Source organism: Uloborus diversus, unplaced genomic scaffold (assembly GCF_026930045.1).
Source record: "Uloborus diversus isolate 005 unplaced genomic scaffold, Udiv.v.3.1 scaffold_1310, whole genome shotgun sequence".
Taxonomy (NCBI): domain Eukaryota; kingdom Metazoa; phylum Arthropoda; class Arachnida; order Araneae; family Uloboridae; genus Uloborus; species Uloborus diversus.
The window spans coordinates 21,372-48,496 of record NW_026558000.1 but is presented as its reverse complement, the minus strand read 5'-3'; the positions used below and the strand labels follow the sequence as shown (position 1 = coordinate 48,496).

Below are 27,125 nucleotides of genomic sequence, written 5' to 3'. Positions count from 1 at the left end.
TTTTTTTGGTTCATCCAAATCTAGAGATAAGATTATCGGAACTGAAAACGTTAAGTTACGTTCTTTAGTAGATATGGTTCTTTCTTTGAGGAATCGAATGTCCGTTCGTGCAGTACCCCAGGACTGCACTTCTGCAGACCCAAAGAGCAGGAACGTGACTGCTCCAAACAGATAGATGGCCATAGATATGTAAAAGATGCAGTTCCACTGGTTGATATCTCCCTTCTGCAAAACGACAAAATTGTTAGCTTAGCCAAATTTTAACAAAGTCTTAAATATAAAATTATACATCATCAAAATATCAGACTTCGAATCTATTTCATGCTCCTTCTAGAAGCTTTTTAAAAGGTTTGTTTATTGAGCATGATGTCAGATATTGACTCTTCAAGCACATTTAATTAGAATCATGTGTTTACAGTGTAAAAGTTTTCGCTTTTGAATAGCATGTTTAGACACGAAAAGGCAATATTTTTTGCTTTTAGGTAGGCGAGATGGATTTCTTGTTTCAATGCGCAATATAACTTCACCGCCACCATTAGATATTATGAAAAGTTCAATTTTATTTTTTCAGTGGAAGAGATTTACCCAATTTGGAGCATTTTTGATTGGTAGAGCAGCTCGGCGCCTTTTTGACTCTGGCGCCGTCGTGCGCCGCACGACCTTGAACATAGGCGTGGTCCTAGTAGTCTGACAATCACAACTGCAGTTGAATAATTACAAAACTTTATATTGACCTTACTCTATTCAAACGACACACTTGTTTAAACTGGAAGAAAAGGAACCAATTCTTTAAGAAAAATGTGAATAATTGTTTTGATATTTTTTAACTTCTTTTAAAACCATACTCTAATTTCGCTGCAAAATACGTTTTTTTTTTTTTTTTTTTTTTTTTTTTTTTGTCGTAATGAAAGGTAAGTTTGCTAATTTAAGCATCTGCTTTGCTTATTACTCATATTACCCGGTTTATCCGGATTTTCGTTCATCCGGACCGGATCGCTTTTGGCTCCAGTTAGTTCTGATAAACGAGGTTGTATTGCATTTGTTTATTTATTTACTAGAAAATCGCCCGTCATGATATGACGGGTGAAAATTGTTTCTGCATTTGAACGAAGAAATGGCCTGTTTGGTGATAGTTTGATAGTTGAAACTGTAACCCTAACTCCAGTCGATTAACCCTAAACTCCTGCAGATAGCGTTTGTTTTATTGACCACCTTTTCGTTTCTTCATTCTCCTTAAATGACAGTTTTACGAGTAAAACAGCTAAGTTAAAAGATCCAGTTCAGTCTTGTCGAAACAAAAAATTTCCTTGCATGTCAAACATTATCAAAAAATCCTATCAGTTTATCATGTCGTGGCGCAAGTTTAATTGTTGGGGTGATGTCAGCGTTACTCGATCATTCGCTATTATATATAAGAGGATTTTCAGGATATGTTATGTTGAAAATGACTTATAAGATAAGTTTGCAAACGTGGAAAAGGTACAAGATGACTTACATTTCCTTCGAGAAAATATCCAGCAAGCACCGGAGAGAGGATCCCGGGCACGCTCGCGATGGCGTTAGACACACCAAAAATTTTGCCTGAAACAAAATAAATATACAAATAAATACAACTTTGTTACTATTTGACTACGGTAGATGAACTCCGTTCTTAACAGAATATTTTCTTGGAAAGTCAACAGAGGACTTGTTATTGACGTCAAAATGCGTTGAGTTACTGACGTAGCAAGAAATTAACTTTCTCAAGATCGGAGCCCTCCTATTGGAGTTGAAAAGTAACTCTTTCTGTTAATATCGAGCTATATCTCGGCTAAAGAATCCATGTAAAGGAACCATTTCGTCGCATTGCACTGTTATCGATTACCCGCTGTACTATGCTGCTGTGCGAAGATAAAAAGCAGTATCGGTATTTTTTTTTTTTTTCATTTTCTTTGTTTTGCCATCTATTGTACTTGAGCTTTATTGTACAAGCTTATTAATTTGAAACTGAATAAATACTTTTGGTGCATGAAAAGTAAAAATAAGAAATAACAACGTACAAAAATTTAGATTAATGAATAAACGTGTTTCGGAGTTACAAGGAGCCCCTTTTTCTAAATAAGTGAACTTATGGATGAAAAGACATCCGACAAAAAATTGAGAAAAGGTTTTCTTGTTTATTTGATTCCTTCTGGAAGTGAAACCCCCCTCTCCCTCCGAAAAAAGTCGAATTCCACCATTTCCCCATTGTTCGTATGGGGGTGGGGGTTAGTATGGGAGCAGATAAAATAATCTATTTTCATCCATCTCACGAAAATTAAATATTTTCCGAGCAGACTCATACATTACTAAACTTCAAAGCTGCCAATGCCCCCCGTCCCCCGAAAAAAACCCAAGATTGAGCTCATAAAATTCCCAATATCTCGGGAGGAAAACCCCAAGATCAAAGAATTAATAATTATTAAAACTGGGTGGCTGTAGTCGTAATACCCTTGAAATTACCTATAGGAAGTTTGTTCTCCCTCTAATGAGTTATTGCTGTAAGGGCACTGCGTCAAAACGTGTCCTGAACAGACTTTAAACTAGACATAACTAAACACTCCGCCTAATAACAGGAGCAGTGAAATCAACACCACTGGATGCATCGTTTTTATTTACTAATTTCAGATCAATAAAATCATACATAGATGAGAAAACTCTATTTTTATTTGAAAAAATGCAAAGAATACTACTTGGAAACGAATGAAACCGGAGTTGCACCCGAAATCTCTCAAAACGCAAAAGGGGTTTGTGCAGTTTGCGCTTGAGACAAAACGAACGTATGACATCAATTCTAGACGACAGTCGCTCCCTTTACCAACAAACATATGTAAATATGAACCTGTGAATTATCATTTAAATTTGATACAGCCTGTTTCAACGAGTTAGACTGATCAAGTAGTTCTCAGGGTCATTGCTCTGGAGACAATCTACACTAAATACACCGAAAGTGAATGGTTACATATATGTACGGATGGGTCAAGAGTAGCAGACCATATAAATGCAGTTGCGGGCGTTTACAATGAGCTCTTTTCTTTTTATATTCCTGTTGGTAAAAATGCCTCTGCATTCGATGGAGAGGTAAAAGCTATACACATGGCTCTAGATCAATTCAGATACCGTGATTTTAAATTTAAGGGATGTGTTGTCCAATCGGATTCTCTAGCGGCTATTGAGGCGATAGCATCGATCAAGAGATGCAAGTCACACGAAGTTTCTGAATGTCGCAGTTTCATTAAAGATCTGCTGATGGAACATAAAAGTAGCGTTGCAGTGGATCACAGCACACTGTGGGATTAGGGGAAACGAGCTCGCTGATGCTCAAGCAAAGAGGATGTCTGCTGTTGTTCAAGTATCAAATGATCCACTCTCATTTAATGCAATAAAATTATGTATCAGGAAAAAAATCAAGGGATGTTTTTTTTAGAAAGACCTAAAAGCTAGAAACAACCACAAATTTTGGTTTATAAACCGTGATTTTGTCCCATTAGCACCAACAGCAGAGTCAGTAGCCATGCTTCGACTTTTAACTAGCTATGACTGTTTGTCAAAGCATCTTCACCGTTTGAGGATTGTCAAGAGTCCCAATTATTGTAATCTTTGTAACTCAAACCAAGTAATGAACATTCGCTACCTGCACACTTGCACCCAGCTTTCCAGACGTAGCCAGTGCGACCGTTATTGTGAAGCAAGAGAGCGTATCGGCAGCTAAATATTTCACTTTATTGTTCCTGTATTGTTCCTTGTTCTGTGCATTGTGTCTGTTGTTGTTATTTTGTTCTTTGTAACTTTTTCTTGCTGCCGTCCATTGGAAATTAAAAACAAAATAATAATAATCATTAAAAACCCCCTATCCATTTTCCTGTACTTGCTACAATAGTAATTGGTCGACTATTAATATCAAAAATAAAAAGGTTAAAAAATATGGTAATGGGCATTAAAATTGATCTCACCATAATTATTTTAAAAATTTGGAAAAGGCGACTTAGGCGGAGCAAAATGATTAAACTCTTGATACAATTACACTGGTTGCACAAGACAGATTCAACACATAAAGAAAGAAATTACAATCAGGGTTATCGCTGAAAAGGTTTTTTTTTTTTTTGAGCAATCACATTGCTTATTGTTCTCACTTTACCTTTGAATGACGTTCCTATGATTTTATTCCCCCCCCCCCGCCTTCCGCTGCAGCACTTCCGTCGACCGGTCCCTCCGGATGCTGCTCCTCTACGAGCAAAGTCTCCAGGTTGCGCCCATATCCTACACACACACACACGCATACACACACACACACATACTCACACACTCATGCCTGCACACAGACACAAACACAAACGCCTGCATACATACACACTCGTGATTGCGAAAAACATAACTTGAATTCAAGATGTCAAAATTCAAATTAATTCTTTCTTTCTTTCTTTTCCTCTTTTTCTTTTCTTCCCAATGCGATCTTTCTAGATAACAGCATTTGTTCATGAAAAACTGCTTTCTAAATTTCTCGCCAATTTTTTTTTTGTGAAAATAGTATGCTTTAGTGTTAAATACTAAAAATTGTATCTTATTCATCAACAAAATACATCACTCAAGAATTTCAAACAAAACCATTTGAACTAAAGATTTCTAAAAAAACACAAGGTCTTGGGAGAAACATCAAGATTTGGAAGCTCCTCCTGATAGGGGAAGGGGCGACAGGTTTCTGGTCTGTATATGGAAAACAATGTGCTTAGTGATATAGTAGGACCAAATATTTGAAGGAACCCACCTCTTTTTTTATTTTTAAGGTATAAGTCATGGAAAACGGATGTTTGTTTCGGCAGAAATGTGAGCTTGACTTACTTATACCAGCTTTAATTTATAAAGCAGACATTTACTTTTTGAAAAGATGCTTTCAAAGCAATTTAGGTAAAATTTTCACTTTTTTACTTTATTTTTACAATAATAAGGCAAATATTTCGGAGGACGGATTCTATCTCCGACTACCCTGCCATGGGAAGGTAAAGCACAGTATCAGGAAATTTTTCATTTTTTTTGCATTTTTGTCAGTTGTTGTACTTTAGCTGTATTGCACAAGTTTGCTTATTTGATTTTTGCTGACGATAAAGCACGAAAACAACGTCAAATCAAAACATTTCTCTATCAATAGTATGGAATCCAAAAAGCTTTTCTTTCAATGCTTTAGCCCCTTCAGTCGAAATTATGAAATACTTGACCAAATATGTTTATATTTGGTACACGGTGTACTATGATAAAGGGTATTTTAAACACAATTTCGAGTATGTAGGAGAAAATTTAAAAGAGTTATGGCACGTTCAATAGTACGGACTTATATTTTTGAAATTAATATTTCAAACCAAAAAACGATAAAACGCAAACAAACTTCTTTGTGAAATACTCTTCAAACAATATTAAAACATAATATAAGCGCATGGAACAATTAATTAAAAATTATATATATTTTTTAAAAAATCAGGAAAAAAAAACTCGTTCTCTGACAAGAATCTATGTTTGGAAAAATGAGCCACTCTCACACACAGTACTGAGCTATGTTCGACCTTGATGATAATCACCTGACCTTGAGCCGGGATCTATATTTTGATGCACATGGGGATTCAAATAATGCATGTGCAACAATTTTCTCTTCGACTCCGCAGCCCTGCATGAGGTGAGTTGCATGAAAAAAGAACACTCACCGGCAAAATCGGGTGTCATATCGGCTACGACAGACACATCCCCTCCCCCGCAGAGTCCGAAGAGGGCCATTGCTCCGGTCAGGAGCGCAACCACTGCATCGGCATCGCAGCGCACCACGGGAATGGAAACCATGCAGCACGCAGGACCCACGAGAGCTATAAAGAAAATCATCAATTAGCATGGTGCGGAATTGAATGAATACTTAAGTGCATGAAAAGCAAAAAAAAAAATAAAATAGTGAATTAATTTGAATTCTGAAATTTTGAATTCAAATTATGGTTTTCGCAATCACGAACTGCGACAGGACCCTACTCGTTGGAGTTATTGTTTCTAGAAACGGCTCCTGTTCCCCAAGCCTGCCCCTCCTCTAGGGCGGTTACGTGTGCATAGTCAGGGCCTGATCCCCCAAAAGGCTCAGAAAGCTTGAGCTTCCCCTCAAAATTAATAGGGGGCCCAAAAATAACTTAAAAATTTCAGTTTCTGCTTTTGAATGTATTTTTTAAAAGTATTCAAACATTAGAGCTTGCTAAATAAAAATTTTGGAAGAATTTTACAAAGCAAGGACACAGTTCATAAAACATGGTAGCAAGCTATTTTTATCTGTGGAATTTGCAACAACGTGCTACAATATACTTTTACCACGCTTGATACATTTTATAAAGTGATAAATCTAAAACAACTAACCACCCTTATCTGTTGCGAATGGGAGTACAAAAATATGTAATGTACAAAAGTTTAATATGCCAGGGGGGGGGATAAACTTTAATTGGAAGTCTGCTTGGCCGTTTTTTGAAATAATATCTATAGCATTAGTGAGTTTAGTTTCAATGTGCGTAGAATTTTTAGAAAATATACTGAAAACAAAAGGTGGGGGCCCTGAAATGAGACTTAGCTTCCCCTAACTTCAGAGGTTAATCGGGCCCTGTGCATAGTTGTGTGTGTGTTAGTGTGTAGGCTTGTGCGTGTACGTAGACGTGTGTATGCACGTAGGCGTGTGCGAGTGTATGTGTGTGAAGTCGTATGTGTGAGTGCGTGAGCATGCATGTGTGTAGGACACGGACGCCTCCGACCAGGAGAAGCGGATAACTCAGGACCGGAGGAGCCGCGCCTGCAGAGGATGGCGGGCGGTGGTGCTGCAGAGGCCCCTGGTCCAAGCTGAAAAAGGAACCGGACATCAAGGACGGTCAAATGAAAGCAATAAGCAATCGTGATTGCTCAACAACGCAAAGACAACAAATTTTTGCAGGAAACTGCACACACGTGCTTCGGCGTTACGTGGATCATGCAAAACTTTATCAATGCAAAAGAAGTGATCTTGTGGAAAAAAAGATATCCAACCAAAGCTTTTGTCGGATGTCTTTTCTAAAGAACTGGCTAACTAAAACAACTGACTTGATTTTACATGAAGCTTCGCAACTTTTTACGGGGGAGGGAGACTTGCATTTTTGTACAATTATATTTTTAGTGGGATTGCACTTACTTAGTTATAGAATTGTACTACATCTAATGTGCAAGTGAGTATGCATTTAACTCCAAATTTTGATTTATTCTTTACGTATATCTATCAAATATATACGTTTAGCTACACGCTCATGCTTTTTTTTTTTTTTTTTTTGTTATTGTGCGCTGTTACGCCAATTATTATGCATTCTAGTCCAACATGAATGCGGTGAAGGATAACGGCGCTCACCTAAGCTGGTGAGTATTGCACCCAGCTCACTACTGATGAGTCTCAGCTATATGATGATGACCATGATGATCCAGATGATTTGCTTCTAATCGAATAGGATGCGTAGTCAGAAATCTGCTGTTTTGCGGCATGATGTAATTAACTAAACGATTTTCGAATAAGTCCCTAAAACATTTATGCAAATTATTTGTTTGCAAACCTCTTTCTTAAGCTTTATAGATATACTTTGTTAAAAAATGGTTTTTTTTTTTTTTTTTTTGAGCAATCACATTGCTTATTGTTCTCATTTGACGGTTTTGATGTTCCTATGATTTTATTTCTCCCCCGCCTCCCTCTGCAGCAGCACCGTCGACCGGCCTCACGATGCTGCTCCTCTAGCAAAAACCCTCTCCAGGTTGCGTCCATTTCCCACACGCATACATACACACACCTACACACACACACGCATACATACACATACCTACACACACACTCATGCATGCACACAGACACAAGCACACACGCATACATACACACAGCTACACATACACACACTCATGCATGCACACCTACACACACACTCATGCTTGCACACTGACACAAACACACGCGTACATACACACACATACCCACACACTCATGCCTGCACACAGACACACACGCCTACATACACACACATACCCACACACTCATGCCTGCACACAGACACACACGCCTACATACACACACAGACTCGTGATTGCGAAAAACATAATTTGAATTAAGGAAGTCAAAATTCAATTTTTTTTTAATGCTTAATTTCTAAATGTGACTAGTTATTCAAGTTCTTGATTAGGTGAACGTCATTCCCCTACATTCGCCAAAACTTTCAACATTGCGTTTTGGGATTACTTTTCAATGCATGAAGTTTAGATTTTGGAAATAAAATCCAACTGAGTTAAATTAATCGCGAAATTAGCTAATTATATTAAAAAAATACTGACTTTTCATGACTCAAATAAGCAACAGTTACTAGCTAACTTACCGACTGTTTCGAATGCCTTGCGGATGACTGTCCTCCGCAATTTAGTTTTGCTGAGGATTAAATCGGATGCTTTTCCAGAAAGAACAATCGAAACACAAAGCACACCAAACAAAAGGGAATTTACCATTCCATTCTGAAAAATGAAAATTAAAGCGTCAGGAAAAAGCTTCATTGTCTTTCAAACTGACACATGTACTGTACAATGTCATAGACATAAAAACAAAAATGATAATTAATAAAACAAACTTGAAGCTATAGTCCCCACCAGCTCTCTTGAGGTGCATTTTATGCTGTGCCTGTTTGACCAAATAGAAGTTAACAAGATGGTAGGGTCGTTGAATTACAAAGTACCATCAAGAAACGAAATGTTTCAGCAATTATGATTAAAGCTAGTTTCACTTAATTAGCTTCCTTCATATCGAAGGTAACTGCATAATGTCTAAACCCTAAAAACTAACGTAAATAACAAGTAATTAAACTTTTTTAACGAACTTCATAGAAAATTTGTGGACGGGAAGTTATTCCAGAAAACATTTTTTCTTTTTTTGAGGAATTGCAGGAAATCATAAAATTAATCAACAGAATAATACAGAATTCAGATCCTCATTTCAAGAGACACTGAGGACAATTTCTGCATAACAACTTCATGGGGATAAACAGTTATGTAAGTACATAGGAGTAGACGTTTAAAAAATAGTTACTGATCTAATGGACCAGAAAGTTCAAAATTTCGCAGGTCCATAGACCCTTATAATGATAAATTCTTACATTCTAGCTTCAAATAATAAAAAACGAAAGAAAGAAGATAAAAGTATGTGAAACAAAATTAATTAACAATGACTAATTGAGTCAATAAGCAGTTTTCAGTAAACATGTCTGAGGGACTGGGGATGATAAGGTGACGGTAAGCATTTTTCTGCAACATCAATAATAGTTTTCGTTACGAATGTCATTCTTGCTTCACAAATGAATAAGGTTTATTGATTTAACTTTTCTAGGAGATTTTAAAAGTAAATAAACTATTATCTCTCTGTCTTAAAAAATTCTTTTGCCTATTTTTATTTCACAATCTGACAGATTTAGTCAGGCAATGAAATTTTCAGTTAGCGGAGGGTTAACTAAGCCTCCATCTCTCACGGACTGGATATTATATACTCATTTCGTATAGTATATACGCCGCTACAACGTCGCACAGGTAGATGGATACTTTAAATATTTCTTTAGCACCTACATCCAATTAGCGTGGTCAGTGAAGTCTGATTGCGATGGGTAGGTCCTGGATTCGAATCCCAGCTCTGGCATGGACGTACTTTCTCTCTCCTGTCCTTTTTCTTTCTTTGTGTGAACGTATTGTTTTGCTGTGAATGGATGCCTACCCTACAGACGAGTCCTTATGAACTGTGTGAACCTTGGAAGTCGGACTTCCCACCAAATTACGGTAAAGCAGGAAAAGTGAAGCAGCGCACCTCAAATTACCAGCATAGCAGGTACAAGACAACAATAACAAAAACAATAGATGCAGTAGCATTTTCATTGCACAAAGACATTACCACATTTATTAGCTAGTTTTGGAACTAAATAGAACGCCAAATATCATCGTTTTCAGAAACTAAGATTTCCCACTGGGCAAATTTGCCCCGGTTGACTGTATAAGCTTGTAGATATTTGTAATGTGGTATCGAAACAGCATGTTCTTTAAAAATGTCAATATATCAACTCTGTCAAAGTTCCACCTACTTTTTGAATAGGCATATGCAATACTTCGTCCAAGTAGGCTGGCAGCTTAGATTGAAAACAAATGAAGCTCCAAGCACCACAAAATTTAGCGATAGTCACTGCCCAGACGGGACCGGAAGTTACAACTTTCATCCAAGGAACATCAACACGCTGGAATAAAAATAATAGGGATTAATTTATTACAATAGTCATGGCTTTAAAAATAAAGTTAAAAAATGCTAACCCTTTTTAAAGAGTATCACTAGAATGGTTATGAAGTATCAAGCAGCAGGAAGCAAGAGAACGACATAATGAGTAGTATAAATAAAATAACGCGAGGTTTATGTCAGATTGAGAATGTTTGCTAGCTGCCAGTAACCAAACTTGTAAATCCGGGAAGTCAAGAAAGGGCAATTGCTCCTCCCCCCTGCTTTGTAAAAGTTACATATTTACATGTATGTTGACAGTGGTGTAGCATATGACGGAGACTTAATTTGTCCAGATATATATATACATACATATATATATGTATATATATATAGTAAAAACTCGAAAATCCGAACTTCCGAAATACGGAAATCACTAAAACGGGGCATATTTTTACCATCAAGTGTGGGAAAGTGACGAGTAAACTTTTTGAACAGCGTGAAAATAAAATGTTTTGAGCAATTTTTTTAAGATCAGGAATGTATGTTTTTTTTTTCTACAAGTACATGAGAGTGGTTCATTTTTGTGAACGCGATTATTATAGTTGATCCTTTTTGCGATCGCAATTTAGCTTCACTTTAGCTTCTTTATAAATGCAGTGTAGAGGATATAAATTTGCAATATGAACGTTGTCATAAGAATAATATTTTCGCAGAAACAGGAAGGGGAAAGGGTCTGGGGGGTTCCCGCGGAAGTTTTCTTTAATTATATCTCTAAAAACTCAATTCTAGACTATCCTGGTGAAGTTGGAAAAGAGAAGGCTCCGTGCCCTCCCTCAGAAAATTTCCAAAAGTTGAAGCCTGTAAAACATGATTGTAACCCATTTTCAGTAATTTTAGGGAAAGGGATACTGTCAAGGGATCCGTTTCAGCATCTTTTGGAAATTGAAGTTCTAGAAACACAATTCTAGATGTACTTCGATGATGGTAGGAGATTCGGGGGCCTACCCCGGAATGTTTTTGGCATTAATGTACTGAAAACAAATTTTAGACGATCTTTAATGGTGCTGGAAGGAGGGGGAGAGTAAATTTTATAGCACTTTGATACTCAGAGGAAAGTCGACTTTTTCTTTTCTTTCTAGGAAAAAAGACTTTAGGGTTTTTCTTTTTACTTATATATATATATATATATATATATATATATTTTTTTTTTTTTTTTGAGGGGGAAGGAGGGTGCTTCCAAATCCCCTTAAGGCTGTTTTTGTTGATTTCTTACATGATGTATACTGGATCGACTCTAGTAGTTTTGCTGCCCTAGGTGATGTTAACAAGTGCCGCTACAGCAAGTCGAGTACTGTCTGTCTTTCACGAGAAAAGCTCCCGCCGTCAAGTCTGAGCCCGTCTACTGCCAAAGAAACGGACTTCGTTCATTTTCTGCTAGGGTTATCAGAAAGGCTTTTTGGCGCCATTTCGCCACTCGTCTGCTCACCTTTGTGCAGTCGTACGGGTTTTTCCAACATTAAGCTTCCCTTGAAAAAATGAGGCGCGCCTCGTTGCTATGGCAGTAGACAGGCGCAGACATTTCGGCGGTGGCTTTTATCGTGATGGTCGGACAGTATACTCTCACGTCTTGCTGCAATTTGAGCTGCAAAGAAAAAAAAAGGAAAAAATTTGAATTTCTATTTTTTTTTTCTTTTTTTTCTTTTTTTTTTTTTTTTTTTGCCTCCTACATTTTGCTATTTTGAAATCTGCCGCCGTAGGTGGTGGCCTAGGTCGCTAACCCCAGCAGCCGGGCCTGGATATCTATTGAATCACAAGCCCTTTGCTTCCCCCATCAGGAAGATATTGAAACTTTCAGTGATTCAAAAAAAAAGGTGGAAGTTAAATTCCATTTACCTTTTTACAATTTGACACTTCTATGTTCTTTTGAATATAATCAAGTTCTGAGATGGAAATTCTGGGATGTTCTGCAGGCGTTTCATAGACGAGGAACAACCAAAAAACACACCAAGCAAATCCAGCTCCACCTATGAAAAGAGTTTGAAAATGCAACGAGTGGTTTCAAAGTACACTGTATGAAAATTCCGGTACTTTTCCGGTTATTTCAGAGCAACGTTCCTGGATTTCACAGGTTGCATCCAGTTTCTTGTGAATTTCAAGAATCTTTGCGAAAATGTTTCATGAACTGCTATAAGCTGCATGAATGTGGAATTCTTAAGGCGAGGCGGTGAAAAATATTTTTAACTACCAATTTCAAAATGTAATCAACATTTTTACCTAGTGTTTCAGTTTCAGCTTCATAACGGTCCGTCCGGATTGACCTAAGTCCTAAAAGCGGGCGGGAAAAAAAGTGTCCGGATACTGTAGCTTCGCAAGAAGTGCAGGCAAGCTTGACCACAGAGTGATGGGATGAACTCTGATGAACTGATGGAAGCGGAAACAGAGCACTTCATGCTGTAACAGGAAGGATAAGCGAGAAAGCGAATGTAGTAAAAATTTTACTGCTCTTGCGATCTCCCTGATCCTACGTATTACCAAATAAAAGTGCTCCGTTTCCGCGCCCAGTTCACCAGCCATTTCTCCGTGGTCAAGCAACAAGTTGAAAATTCAAGAGATTGAGATGCAGATTGTTGAACTCTTCATTCTCTTATTGCGTTTATTGCCTTCCCCATTTCCTACGAATTCGATGCTTTCGACTCTTCCACAGAGAGCGAATAATTTTGCGCTGCACTTGAAGACAGTTTTCACGATTCCGAGTCACAACTGACTACAACTGTATTTATGTCGAGGACTGCATACTAAGTGCTTTGCCTCCATTATTTTTTACACCGATAGATGGCAGCACCATCACCGGATCGAACAGTTAATGAGAATTTAGAACTAGACCAGGAGCTAATAGCTACCTGGTGCTAGCACCCCCAGAGATATCGTTTCACTTGGAGGACATTGAGACCACGAGCATATTTAACGTCGCCCAGTTCCCTTTAATGACGACGGTGGATCTTCGATCATCGAGGTTCGAACTCAGGACCCTCCGGCCACGAATACGACACTCTACCGATCGGGCTACCACGGCCCAAGGCAATTTTTCCTTTTTTTTTTTTTTAAATTTAAAGACAAGACAGCGCTGGTTGGTTTTATTAAATTTTAATGCGCAAGAGCCTTGACATGCCAAACTGTGCCAAACGGTTGTTGTGAAGATGAAAAAAGTGCCGAATAAAGTAAAATTGTTTAAGGTGAAAAAAACGTAAAAATTCTAGAATTTTGAATAAAAAAAGCGCCAAGGTATATAATTTTGAGTAGTATTAAAAAATAAAAAAAAGAAAGAAAGAAAAACGTGAAAGAGAAAACAAAGACGCAAGAACAAACACTTATTAATCAAACACAAGAATCCAATCTCCTTCAGAGATAAGACAGCGCTGGAAAGATACGCCCAAAGAGAAGAAATCACGGTGGGGATTGAACCCACGACTTCCTTTGCTGCACACAAGCAAGCACGAGCGCCGATGACTTACCTATTAAGTAAAATGAGGACGGCCATCCTCTGAGCTCGCTCATATAGCCGGTGAGGGGCATGCCCACCACAACTCCAAAGTGCGTGCCAATCACACACACAGACAGCAGGGTGCTCCGCTCGGGTGCAGGAGCCCAACGGGAGAGCAAAGCGTAGCAGCCGGGGTACATCATCCCCTACAATTAAAAAAAAAAAAAAAAAAACTGAGTTCAACGTTAAACTTATTGTGAATTGTTCGCAATTTAATTCTCAAATGAGAGCCCAGTGAGAGACCTTCCCCAGCACTTCAGGAAAAGAAATACAGTGAATGTCCGTTAATTGAATCAGTGGTTAATTGAATCAACCGCTTTAATGGATCAAATCGTCAAAAATAGAACAAAATCTAGCTTTATTGAAGTAGCCGCTTTATTGAATCAGCCAAAACTGTTTAGAACACATTTGATTCATAAAAGCGGCGACCACTGTATACGGTCCCTTTACAACTCTATTTATTTTAAAGCGAAAGTCTTTTGCACCACACGACTCAAATTGATTTCACCCAATATTATTTGAACTAGAAAGTCGCCCGTCAAGGTACGACAGGTGAAAATTGCTTCTACTCTTCTACATTTCAACGAAGCCATCGCCGGTTTGGTGATATTTTGATAGTTGAAATTTTAACCCTCTCTCCAGTGGATTAGCCCTAAACTCCAGTAGATGACGTTAATTGTTTTCGTTTCTTCATTCCCCTGAAATGACACATTCTTACCAGTAAAACAGTTAAGTGACCGGATAGAGTTCAGCCTTGTCACAATGAAGCCTTTCCCTGCATGTTAAACATTACCAAAACGGATTATCAAATTATCATGCCGTAGAGCGAGTTTCATTGTTGAAACTCCCGGGTTACTCGATCATTGGTTATTATTTATATGAGAATTATTTCTTAATATCTAAAATGCATTTGAATTATCATATGTAATACTTAGAGGAAGAACGGGACAGCTTCAATACCATTAATGGCAAACAGGTAACGTTGTATTTTACTGAAATGTCATTAAAATTGGTTTTATAAAGACAAGTTTTTGCATAATACAAAATAACCAAAATCGTTAGAAATTAAATTTTAAAACTTTATTTGTGATTTCTGAAAGTTTTCAAATGTGGAGCTGCCGCCTTCTCGCGCCAAGAACATGAATCGTTTATTTCAGAAACCACCTAAGCGACAAAATATTAAAAAATGTGTTCTTGATGGTACTGTACAATTTAAAGGTAATTACATCTTTTAGTGCAGAAATAACCTATGTTCCATGTCAGCAATGCTATTTGGCAGCCTTGAAAATAATCCGTTTATTCCAGAAAGAACCCAAGCGCCGTCGCTTAGGTTCTTTCTGCGGTAAATTTCACTCGTGACGGTTGGCGGCCTTGTTGACGTCAGCATTGTTGTGTCTCGCTGTTTTGTATGATTCATTGGTTACCTAACACTGAGTAGTTAGTTTAGTTTTCGGTGAAATATAGGTGTTATTTTGTTGTTTATCATTACATTATATAGTTCTTAAGCCATGTCGGATAGTTCAGATGATGAACCTAATCTCAAGCGTAGGCGTGGAGTTGTGCAAGAAGAAAAATACAAACGGAACATTATTCGGAATGCTAGGCTCAAAGGACTGCAGTACGTCTCGTACAAAGGAAAAGAAGTTCCCAGCAAAGCCCCGCTGAATGATGTTAACTGTAAGTGCAATTTGAAATGTTATTTGAAACTTACGGATGAAATAAATAGAGAACTATGGGAAACATTTTACTCTTTGGAAAATAAAAACACCCAAGACACGTACCTCCAAGCTTTAGTAGAGGTTATGCCTGTGAAACGTAGACGCAAAAACCGCAGGTCTAATGTAAATAATGAGCAAGCTCAAGAAAACCCTGACGTGACTACTGATGACTTCCCAAACAAAAAATCCCATTCATACAAGTATAACTTGAAAATAAATGGTGTTCTTACTCAAGTTTGTAGAGGTGTTTTCTTGAAAGTGTTTGGAATTTCTGACAATAGAATCAAAAGAATAAATAAATGTTCTGCCCTTCACAAAAACCCTGTAGATATGAGGGGAAAATCTAGAAGTGGAAACGCTCTTCCAGGTAACGTTTGTGTGAGAATACAGCAGCACATTGAGAAGTTTGATGTCAAGGAAACCCATTATGGGGGAAAACCTAAAAACTATCTTGACGCTAGGCTTGATGTCACAAAAATGCATGCAATGTTTATTTTAGACAACCCTGATCTAAAAAATAAAGTAAAATATAGTTTCTACAACAAATACTTTAAAGAGAACTTTGCTTACTGTTTTGGAAGACCCCAAGTTGATGTGTGTTCAACTTGCGAAAGACTGTCGGCCAAACTGAAAGACAAGGGTTTGAGTGACAATGCTAAAAGAAATGTAGCTGCTGAGAAAATGTTACACTTAAGGCGAGCAAAAAAGTTTTACAAAGCTATGGATGAGGCAAGCAAAAACAAAGATGACAACACGGTCGCACTAGCCTTCGACTATATGCAAAACTTACCCTTGCCGCACATACCTGTACAGGAGGTTTTTTATATGATGCAGCTCTGGGTAAATGTGTTTTCGTTACACGATTTGAAAACTAATTCTTCCAAACTGTATGTTTATCATGAGGGCGAAGCAAACAAAGGCCCAGACGAAGTATGTTCAATGCTACTGAACTATTTCAATGACATTCCAGTTAATGTGAAGCATCTCACACTGTTTTGTGATGGACCATCAGGCCAAAATAAGAATCACACAGTTGTGCGTTTTTTACTAAACCTCTGTGACTCAGGTCGGTTTAAAACCATAACTCACTACTACCCTGTACGAGGCCACTCATTTTCCCCATGTGACCGAGATTTTGGAAGTATAAAGCGTCTTTTGAGAAAGATGGACAGGATTTATACGCTTGATGAATATGCAGAGCTAATGTTAAAAGCTAGTAAGTCTGGCCGATTTAGTGTATATCACCTTAAATCAGACGATGTTCTCAGTTTCAAAAAGTGGTGGCCCAAATCATATAAGAAAATGCCAAATTCAGACGAAACATCAGGCAGGAAAGTACCCAAAGAAAATAAGCAGCCATTCAAAGTGTCCAAGTACAAGCAGTTTTTCTACAACAAGGATACTCCGGGAAAAGTGGTCGCAAGCGAATTCATTGGAGGAATAACAACATCTACCTTCACATTGCTAAAAACTGCCAGCCCTCCGGAACTACAAACAGAGAAAGCTTATCCTTTGGGGAAGGTATGTTTACTTTTATTTTACCAAGGTTATTTTAAACGTTTATATTTTACTTTTAGCTAAACGTTTTTGTAGGCTATAACAAATTTTAAAATTTATCGGGTTTTGCAAAGTGATATTTTTGGATTTAGGTCCCAATCAACAAAAAAAAAAGATAGACGATATAAAAAAGTTGATGGAATACACTGTTGGATATGAAGCCTTCTATGACACTATCATCCAATGGCCAACAACTGACAAGGAGTTACCAGAAGACTTGCCAGAAGCTGAATAAGTGAATAAGGCCAGATCTTTGTATATAAACATATTGTAGCGTGTAGTCTACTTGTATCTTTCGATTTAGGCCTAGTAAAAAAAACTCTTTTTTATACTTAAGTGTGTCTGTTACTTACCTTTAATACCAAAACAAATAAAAATTAATGGTTTGACTTAATTTCAATAATAAATTTTAAAAAATCACTTTGGATAAACTCATTTATTGCAGAAACCACCTAAGTGCAATTTTTTCAAAAAATTATAACTCAAAAATTTTAATGAAAAAAAAAATTAAAAATAGATTATCCCAATAGAACGTTTTTGATTTCGTAAAAAAAATATATGAATGAGAATAAACCTATACTTAAGCTGCAAAACAGTTTTTTTTAGTTTTCCGAAAGTTGAATAAAGCGCACTTAGGTGGTTTCTGAAATAAACGATTCTATCAACGAGCGAAAACACAAACTCACATGTATCAACCCCAGAAGCACCCTGAGAGTGATGACAAAAACGGGCCCTAAGTCGCACAGGAGTGGAGTCGCAGACGTGAGGCACGAGGAGGCAAGTAAAGTGACTCCCAGCAGCCATTTTGCTCCTAGGAGCTCTGCTAGTCGACCCCCAACGATTTGGGCGATCACGTAGCCGTAGAAGTACGAAGCCAGCATGACTCCTTGCGTGGAGGGAGTCCACGGATATGTGCCCTGAAAATAGGAAACAGCAGTTAGAAACGAAAAATATGGAAACTTTAAGTCCAGTCATATTAGACATTAAAATCGCACGTTTCTAAAAGTTATGTGTTTTGGCAAAAAACGGCGGTTATGAAAAAAAAAAAAAAAAAAAAAGCCCAATAGTAGACTGCCCTATGCAGGTAACGCAAACATTCCTTCTCCTATCTTTCACATTGATGATTTTTCGGTCGTATTTCGTTTTTCGACTTGAAAGTTACCTACCGAGCTTTATTTTGAATAGAGAATATTTTTGAACAAAAGACTTACAAAACAAAATACTTTCGATTGGAATAAGGGAGATCTGGACAAAAGAAAGAAACATAATTATTTCAAAAGGGTAAAACTCTATTTACATGTAAGTTTTATCATCAAACCTTTTCTTAAAAATGAAATAATGTCTTGGTTTTTAGGGTTTTCTTGATGGGTATGATCTACTCTCGAACTGAAAAAAAAGATGGTAGAGAGAAGTCTTTTTTTTTTCATTTAAAAACTACTTTATTTTCCATTTTGTCGATTGGAATTGACAGGTTGTTGTGGTCAGTCGTTTCAAATGGCAAATTGCACAAAGCGGAGCAGCTAAGACCAGCTCTGCAACAAGAGCTTGCTCTCATACATCCCATCTTGCAATAACATGAGAGAATTTTGAAAAGAACGGGTGAGGCTGTTTCTTTTAAAGTTGCGATTGAGGACGAACCAATCTCAAAATTTATGTTGATTTTCGACCAACTCCACTCTGAGGCATCCTTATCCTCTGCCAACCATTTGTTTACTTGGTGGTACCTGCAATATGAATGGAATGAAACTACTCTTTTGGTTGAAGACTAACTAAGGCGGTTCACATTTGCATTACATGCTGCTTTGACGAACAAGTGGAACTGAATACTGTCGCAGGACATGGATGTATGCCTCATTTCCATACAGAGCAAACAGAAACACGACTTCTTTTTTCGCAGGTCGGGGAAAAGTGACGATGCGGAAAAAGATGGAAAGACTATCTTGATTGGCGCATTTTAATACCTATCCCAAACTCAAAAAAAAAAAAAAAAACATACCTTAAAAATTTCAAACATCTTAGCGAATCTTTGCTACTCGTCTTTATGGAACTTCCGTCCGTAAATGAAGCTAGAAAATGTTTTTTCACCAGCGAACAAAGATCAATGATTATCTTATCACCCACAACAGAAGCCTTTAGGCAACTTATTTAGTGCTTATCAAGGTATAGATATCAATGGGGAAGTATGCCTAAAAATTTAGCCAGAACATAAATTCATGATTGGGGTTTACAGAAATTGATGAAAAGCACGTTCTTGTTTGTTTGAGTTTGCCCGCAGTTTCAAGTGCTTAAAGCGATTTTATGTCATGCAAGTGTAAAAAACAACTGCTCTCAAATAACTTGTGGGTGCTTCAAAAATGAACTTATTCGCACATCGATGTGTAAATACTGCAATGGAAAATGCTATGTATTTGTGTAAATTATTTGTAGATTAAAACGTTTTAAATTACCTTCTGTATAATATACGTATCACTTACTCAGATTTCTTGTAGTTTTGGTTGTAGTTTTTGTAATAGTGAGTTATATTTCAATAAATAAACAATTTTATTAATAATAAAAATATTGTTAGCTTTATTAACATAGCACTAAACTTCTTATTGCAGTAATTAATAATTTATTCCTCTTACGTCGTTTAAAACATAGAACAAATGCTTCAAATCGTATAATGAGAAAACTCTTAAAATTTGTTTTAAAGCTTTTAATAATAAATTTTGGAGTTCTATGAACAAAATATCCGTGCCCCCCCCCCTCCCCTTACCCTCATTTTGATAGTGCAAATATGACTTATAAAATTGCAGAATGTGAGTGAAACTTCCAAAAAATTAAGCAAAAAGTGTTTTAAGTTTTTTCTTTTTTTTTTTTGCCGATAATGAAAATTGATTTAATTTTAGCTAATCAAGGTATTGTATTCATTCTTAAATAACAATTCAAATGTTTGCTTCGAGTTTTGAAAAAATTACTAGCTTTGTTCATGATTTTTTATTTCTAGTTTTATTCTTAGTTTTGTAATCAGTTCTTATCAGTAAATTTTAAAACATATGTTCGGATTTTCTAATGCTTCGGATTTCTGGGGTTCGGATTATTGGGTTTTGCAATAAACGAATTGATTTTCTTTAACACAGTGCTTAAAAATACATAAAAAAAACATTTCTCAAACAACCCGTCCCGAAATGTTAAAGGCTTTAGTTAAAGTTTTGTTTAAAAAAAACGAAGTTTTTGAAATTATTATGAAAATTAGGAGGTTGAGAGATATTTTGATGGCTTTTTACTTTAGTAAGCATAATAGAATTCACAAAAGATACATTGGGTGTTTCTTCTAATAATAAAAAATAAAAGTAGTTTTGGATTTTTGACCAAAAATGGCCGACATGGGGGTTTGGGCGGGGGATTTTGAAATGTCTTTCTAAAAATGTTTGTAAGGACATTGTCTACATGCATGCCAAGTTTCATGATTTTATCAGAAAATGCAGTTTAAGGCAATATTTTCTACCGTAGCCCCTCTACTATAATAGATTCATTTCAAATTGTCCTTATTGCTGGAAAGACGTGATACAAGGGCAACCTTTATTATTGTAATGCTTTCATTATATTTTTTATGGCTTGAGTGGGTGGGTTTGTTTTTATTGGGACATGTTTGGTAATTGATGCCAAAAATAAAAATTTATGGTAACAATAATAAATAGAGTGAACAAATTAATTTTTAAGCTGAACTTAAGCCATCATAGAATTGTGGAGAGGGGACTTTTGAAATAAACTTTGAAAATAATCCAGGTTTTCAAGGATTTCTTAAAAACAAGTTAACAATTTAAAAGCATTTTTTCACCATACACTTGTTTTTGTCATATACTTTTCTTCGCGTCAAAGTACACGTTCAATATAACTCTAAGTTATGTTGTTTCTCAGACCACCGTGGATAACTAATAAGATAAATGTCTTATCAGTTATCTTGTCAGAGTTACCTCAGTTATTGGTGACTTCTGCGAGGAGTTGATTCCCGATTCGGGCATCGGGCAGTGGTCGTCAATCTTCGGCTCCGGTCGTGAGATTTCGAGTTCGGCGCTGCTGTTCACCATGGCGACGAGTGCGACGTTGAAGCAGACTCGGTGGCTGAACACCAGGCCCATCCCGAGGAAGGTCATTAAGCTGAGGATGTAGCGGGCGGGGATTACGTCCCGATCTGAAGTGAAACATGATCAGGGGGTACCAAAAATAGTGAGATTTTTTTCAAAAATCTTAATTTCAATAACTAATATTATTTGTTAAAACATTAAACCAAATTGAAGAAAGTTGTGAAAAATACCCGCATCTACACGAAACTTACAACAATAATCGTAGATACGTGTTGTTGGCCTAAATTCGTGCTTCTATTATCTTACACCTTTTAAATTATTAATAATATTATTGTTGTTGTTACTTTTATCGTTATTATTTTCTATTTATCAACGGAATAATAGATCTGTTAAACTCCCATCTCGTAAAAAAAAAAAAAAAAAAAGTACCGCTGTACAAAACATTTATAAGACCAATGTTAACTTATGCTTTTAAACATGGGGTTGTTGGCTGTGGAGGACAAGAAAAAAAAACTTTTGAAAAAATAGTATTGATTGAGGCCAACGGTTGTGTCTTTGTTTTAATGATGGAATCTGGAGACTGATATAATTTTGAATTCTAGTTTTTTTTCCCAAAATAGAGCAAGAGTAAAATTTAATAAAACCATACAATGAAATAAGCGAGCCGTTTTTTGAGAAGGTACAAAGAGCGATCTCTATCGAAACGTAGACTTTTTTGAGAAAGACAAAGAGGCATATTAAAGAAACGAGAGCGGAACTGTCCAGATTCAGACTTCCTAAAAGTCAGACATTAGAAAATCGTGGCTGGGAAAGGAGTTCTGCACAAGGGCAACGGCCCACCAACGGTTATTACGAAACATTATGATGTGACTTTAAGTTTCATTATCAGCATTTTGAATTATATACAGGTAGAACAAATCAATTGCACAACAGATATTAAATTAGAAAAACACCTGACTCCAGATCCAGTGGTGAGAAGCGAGATCTTCTGGACAGCATAATATTGGGATCAAACTGTTTTTGAGTTGAAGACGCTGCTTTTTGCAACCGAACTGGTTGCTGTGAAGCTATTTTCAGTGCTTATATCAACCTATCTCATAGTCATTAACCTAGTTTTTTTCCAAATCATAACAGTGCATACTTCTCCAGAAAGGTGAATCAACTTGAGATAAGCACAAGGCCTTGAATTTAGTCGCGATATTAAAGGCGTTCTCTTTATCACCGCAACCTTCCTGGATTTGGCACAATTTCAAATGGGTCAAATGAGATTCTAAACATCACTGATGCAGAAGAATTGATACAGCTAGTGGGATTTAAGTTGAAGTGTGAATGCAAGAAAAAAATCCAGGAGGAGTGGACAAATACAACATAGGTAAATTGTCAAAATGGGAACAAATCCTTGAATGGCTTTCCTCCTTGAAATTTGTCTCTTTGTCTTTGTTGCCTTTAAGGGATATTTTAGTCGAGAAATTTAAAAGAAAATCGATTTTTTCTCTTCATATTCTCAAAGTTTGGACCTTTAAGAATAAGTTTCTAAGAGGATTTATGGAAATTCAAATTATTTTTGGAGTTACAGTTAATTTTGTTAAAATAAACTCTTTTTTGCTGAAATGAGACTGCAAACTTGAAAAACGCGTTTTTCTCGAAACTATTTCTTTTGATACGGTTGACAACAATACGGTTGATATCTCAAGTTCTAATCAGGGCTGCGGAGTCGGAAGGAAAATGGCCGACCCCGACTCCGACTCCTGGATTTTGAAACGCCCGACTCCGACTCCAACTCCGACTCCGTATTTATTTTATATTTTCAATTTCATTTTTTCAACTCCCTCTCTCCCTTCAGGGGAAGGGGAGAAACCTCTAAAAAGAGATTTAAATATTAATTCCTTTTTATGAAAATTTCGCATTTTGTTTTTTATTGTAAACCTAAGACGCATACAACGTTAGAAATTCAATTTAAAAATCAAATTTTCCAATAGTTACGAGTTAAAAAGTGAGATGACTTAAAAATCCATTTTAAAAAATTTGAAAAGGATTATCTGTAATTTGCCCCCTCCCCCCTTTAATGTTTAACAAATTGATATTGATCAAATCGTGTGCTTTCAATTTTTGAAAGCTGTAACTTGAGAGAAAAAAAGCTTTTTTTCTAAATCCCAGTTCTTGAGAGGGCATGGTTGCCCCGGGTGACACCCATCTGGTAGATGACACCACAAGTTAATTTCAGAGTTTATAAAAAAAATATAAATATTTTAATTCTGAAAATTTTCGCGAATATATTTTAAATTATATTTCATCAATAAAATTTCAGCGAAAATAGGGCACATATACGTCAGGAGCTAATTTTACACAAAATACGGGGATATACAAATTTATACGAATAGCTTTTACTATACCTATATTTCTTCTTCGCTAAATTTTTAATTTAAATTTTATTGGCTGCTTTAAAATTAACCTTAATATGAAGATTTTAAGATTAACTGCTATTATTGAGTGTTGTAATCAAGAAATCATTTACACTTATTTTGTTCCATACTTTTTAGTGAGAACCAAGCTTATAGAAAGAGTCTTAAAAAAGAAAAAAAACATGAGATTATTTCATCGGATCTTTTGGATTCGTGCTTTCGCGGCATAACTTTTTTGAATTTGCCGATCACCCTTAAACGTTTTAACCTTAGCTACGGGCCTCGACTTACTAATTTGTTACATTTCTTTTACTATTTTATAACTGAGATCGAACAAAACACTGTATTTCTATTTTTATTTGAAAGTGATTAATTGAAAATGTTAGGCAACAAAATCGTTTGCTGACAGTTGCTATTAGTTAAGTTCAAAAGCAAGCAAACTAGGGGACGGCTACAGAAAGTTCGGTAAGCACTCAAGCTAGCTGATTGCCATAACGGCTGTTATTTTCACATTAGTATCTTTTTATACATGTAATCGAACCAATTGGTAGTCAGTTTTTAAAAAATGCAAGAAGAATCAGTGAAAAGGAAAGAAAATAAGAAGCCTGGAGTCGGAGTCGGAGTCGGCATGTTTTTGAACAACTCCGACTCCGACTCCTTTACCCCAAAATATATCCGACTCCGACTCTTCGACTCCGACTCCGACTCCACAGCCCTGGTTCTAATGCACCGATTTTCTTGAAATTTGGTACAGACATTCTTAGTACTATCAAAAGTGTCTCCACGTAGGGGTTTTTGTAGTTTTTGATTTTCATTATTTAAAAAAATATATCAAAGTTCAAAAAAGGAGTCAAAAAATGAACTTCTTTATTCAAAAAGACGTCATTTTGTGAACAAAAATTTATTTTCAAATTGGCTACGTCCAGACAATTCTACATCCTAGTTTAATAAGAATTAACCTAAACTTTATGTTTCAGATCACCTGGAGGATTGGAATCAAGTCAGCCAGGGAGCACCTTTTTTTAGGGTCCCCACTTTGCCAACCTCCACCAACTACAAATTTGAATATTTTTTCAACTATTATACATTTTTATACTTTTAAAGTATTAATAAAAAACTGATAAAAATAGATAGGGAAAAACTACTGTTTCTTTTTTTTTTTCTCTCTCTCTCTCTTTATTACGCTCGTAAAATCGCCTTAAAATCAATCCTCTAGACTAGAATATCCCCTTAATGGATTTGGAGCGATTTCAAATATCTCTACAAAAAGAAACTAAAAACAACATTCATATCTAAGAACGAAAACAATTATATGGGACAGTGGGCTTTTAGTTCAATAGCGTCGAAAGGGGAAATATTTTACAGAAGAAATTCTGATATGTAACAAAAATAAATTTTTGGATGGAGAATGAATCGGAGTCGGAGGGGAGAGAAAGGAAAAGCGAACAAGTGAGCTAACACCATCTGCAGACGACGTTAAATGAGGCTTAGAATTGAGCAGAGATAACGGAGAAAGTTGATTTCATTCATTTTCTCCCTCTTTTGAGAATGAAAACAAATCTGGTAAGGAAACTACAATCTTAAAACGTGCATGAGCATAACTCGCAGCTTAAAAAAAGTACATGGTGATACTATTTAATTGGCGAATAATTATGAACATAATACATTTTTTTCGCAGCATACTTTTTAGTTTCCAGAAAACAAATTGGTTCCAGCTGCCAAACTATTACAAAATAAATAAATAAAACAAGAAAAAAAATTTAAATTGAAATATTTTTAGTTAGCGCAGAACATTGCATTGTATAAAAAGCTTCAGTGACAAATAGCAGGTGGAATACAAATAGTAAATACGAAGAACAGTTGATACAAAACGTGCTTATTTCTTCTTCCTCTTTTTTTTTTTTTTGTCTTTAATTATTTTTAAAAATACAAATTTAAATTTTAAATACATCGTAGGTTTCATTATTTTATTGAGTTTAAAACACTTTCTATTTTAGCAGCAGAAGAGAATTTGAGAAAACTACCATTAAACAGTGATAGAATCAAGTTTTCTTTGAACATTTCTTGGAAACACCCACCAGGAGAACATGATGTAAATAGTAATTGCATCGCCAAATATAATCGAAATCAGAAAAATCTAAGGGCATTCGAATAAATTTCAGTAAACCCCGTTTTAACAATTGTCAAGGGACTGGAAAAATTTATCGTTAAATCATGGATTATTGTTAAATCGAGGAGCATAGATATTCAATGCAGTCAAATCCGGATCAGTGAAATACATCATTAAATTGAAGAAATCGTTAAATCGGGTATTGTTAAATCGAAGTTATGCTGTATATAAGTAGCTGATTTACAATATGATTTATCAAAATATTTAATTTCTCAAGCTAACTTTATCAAGTTAAGTCAATATCATACAGTAGTAAGAAGTTTTAGAAAACAAATAAAATGTCATAAAGGAACAAAATTCAAGAAAACGATTGAAAGTTTGGTATTAAGCAACAACTTTAAGCTAGCTGCGTATGGAATCATTACCCCTTAGAAAAAACAAAGCCATAAATTTTTTTAAAAAATACCTTTTGGAGTTTTTCCGTAGGCATTCATTGTCTATCTCCACAGATTCAGTAAGTTATTTTGATATGTAACACCGAGATACAATGGAATATGGAGAGCCACATTTATAGGGAAATTCCGAGGTTATCTTCATTTGGGATTATCTCTTTGACGCAATGAGGGAAGAATTAAGAGAGCAGACGACAGGTTTAGTAGAAGGGGGAATTTTCGGTGAGGTGATGTGGAGCGATCGGCTTTGCAACACCTGTTGATAAGAATACTTTCTAACAGAGACGTTGGAAGGTGGTTTCCTTTTTTTTCTTTTTTTTAGAATAGTTTTACTTCCGGGCGTAGTAACGTGAAAAAAGGGGATCAAAAATCGTGTGAATATTTTTTCCCTCCTTTCTCACTGTGATTTCGTCTCTCTCTCTCTCTCTCTCTCTCTCTATATATATATATATATATATATATATATATATATATATACACACACACATAAGTGTGTGTGTTTATGTACGTGTGTGCATCTAGAATTGATAAAAGTCTGCACTTAAGAAGTAAAACAACATTAAAATAAAAAAGATAAACACATTTTAAAAATATCGGAATGAGATTATTTTTATTTATTTTATATAACTAGCATTTCATAAGAATGAATCATTCTAGCCACTTTACAAACTTTTTGAAGAAAAAGCAAAAAGTAGTGTATATAATGTACGAAAAAAAAACGTACTTTTGCCTAGTATTAATCTTTATGCCTATTTATTTAAGTTATTTATGCTTATTTGTTTTATGTTATTTATAATTTTTAATTGGTAACAGCAAATTCAGGAAGGCAAGATGTTTTCAAATTGATGTGATGTTTAATATAAGTTATCACGATTACAATAAAATTGCAGTCAATGATGGCGTTAATTCATCCATACTTCCTTTTATTTAAAATCTGTAAATGCAGAATGAAGTTCTTTTTACTCTAATCTTATTTGGGTACAGTTGTTTCTTTGAGTACCTTCAATG

The 27,125-nt window shown here is 35.9% G+C and overlaps 1 protein-coding gene across 1 annotated transcript; it reads right to left on the bottom strand.

Annotated features, from left to right (window-relative positions):
• On the bottom strand, positions 1-21,252 carry LOC129232706 (sialin-like; the record flags this gene model as incomplete). Its single annotated transcript, XM_054866827.1, has 9 exons — positions 21,043-21,252; positions 17,773-18,003; positions 13,783-13,957; positions 12,164-12,294; positions 10,143-10,292; positions 8,406-8,538; positions 5,712-5,867; positions 1,496-1,581; positions 1-225 (listed from the first exon to the last, which is right to left on the bottom strand). Coding segments are annotated over exons 1-9 (1,467 nt in total), but the record flags the coding sequence as incomplete, so codon positions are not given.
• Between the last annotated feature and the right edge of the window lie 5,873 nt (positions 21,253-27,125).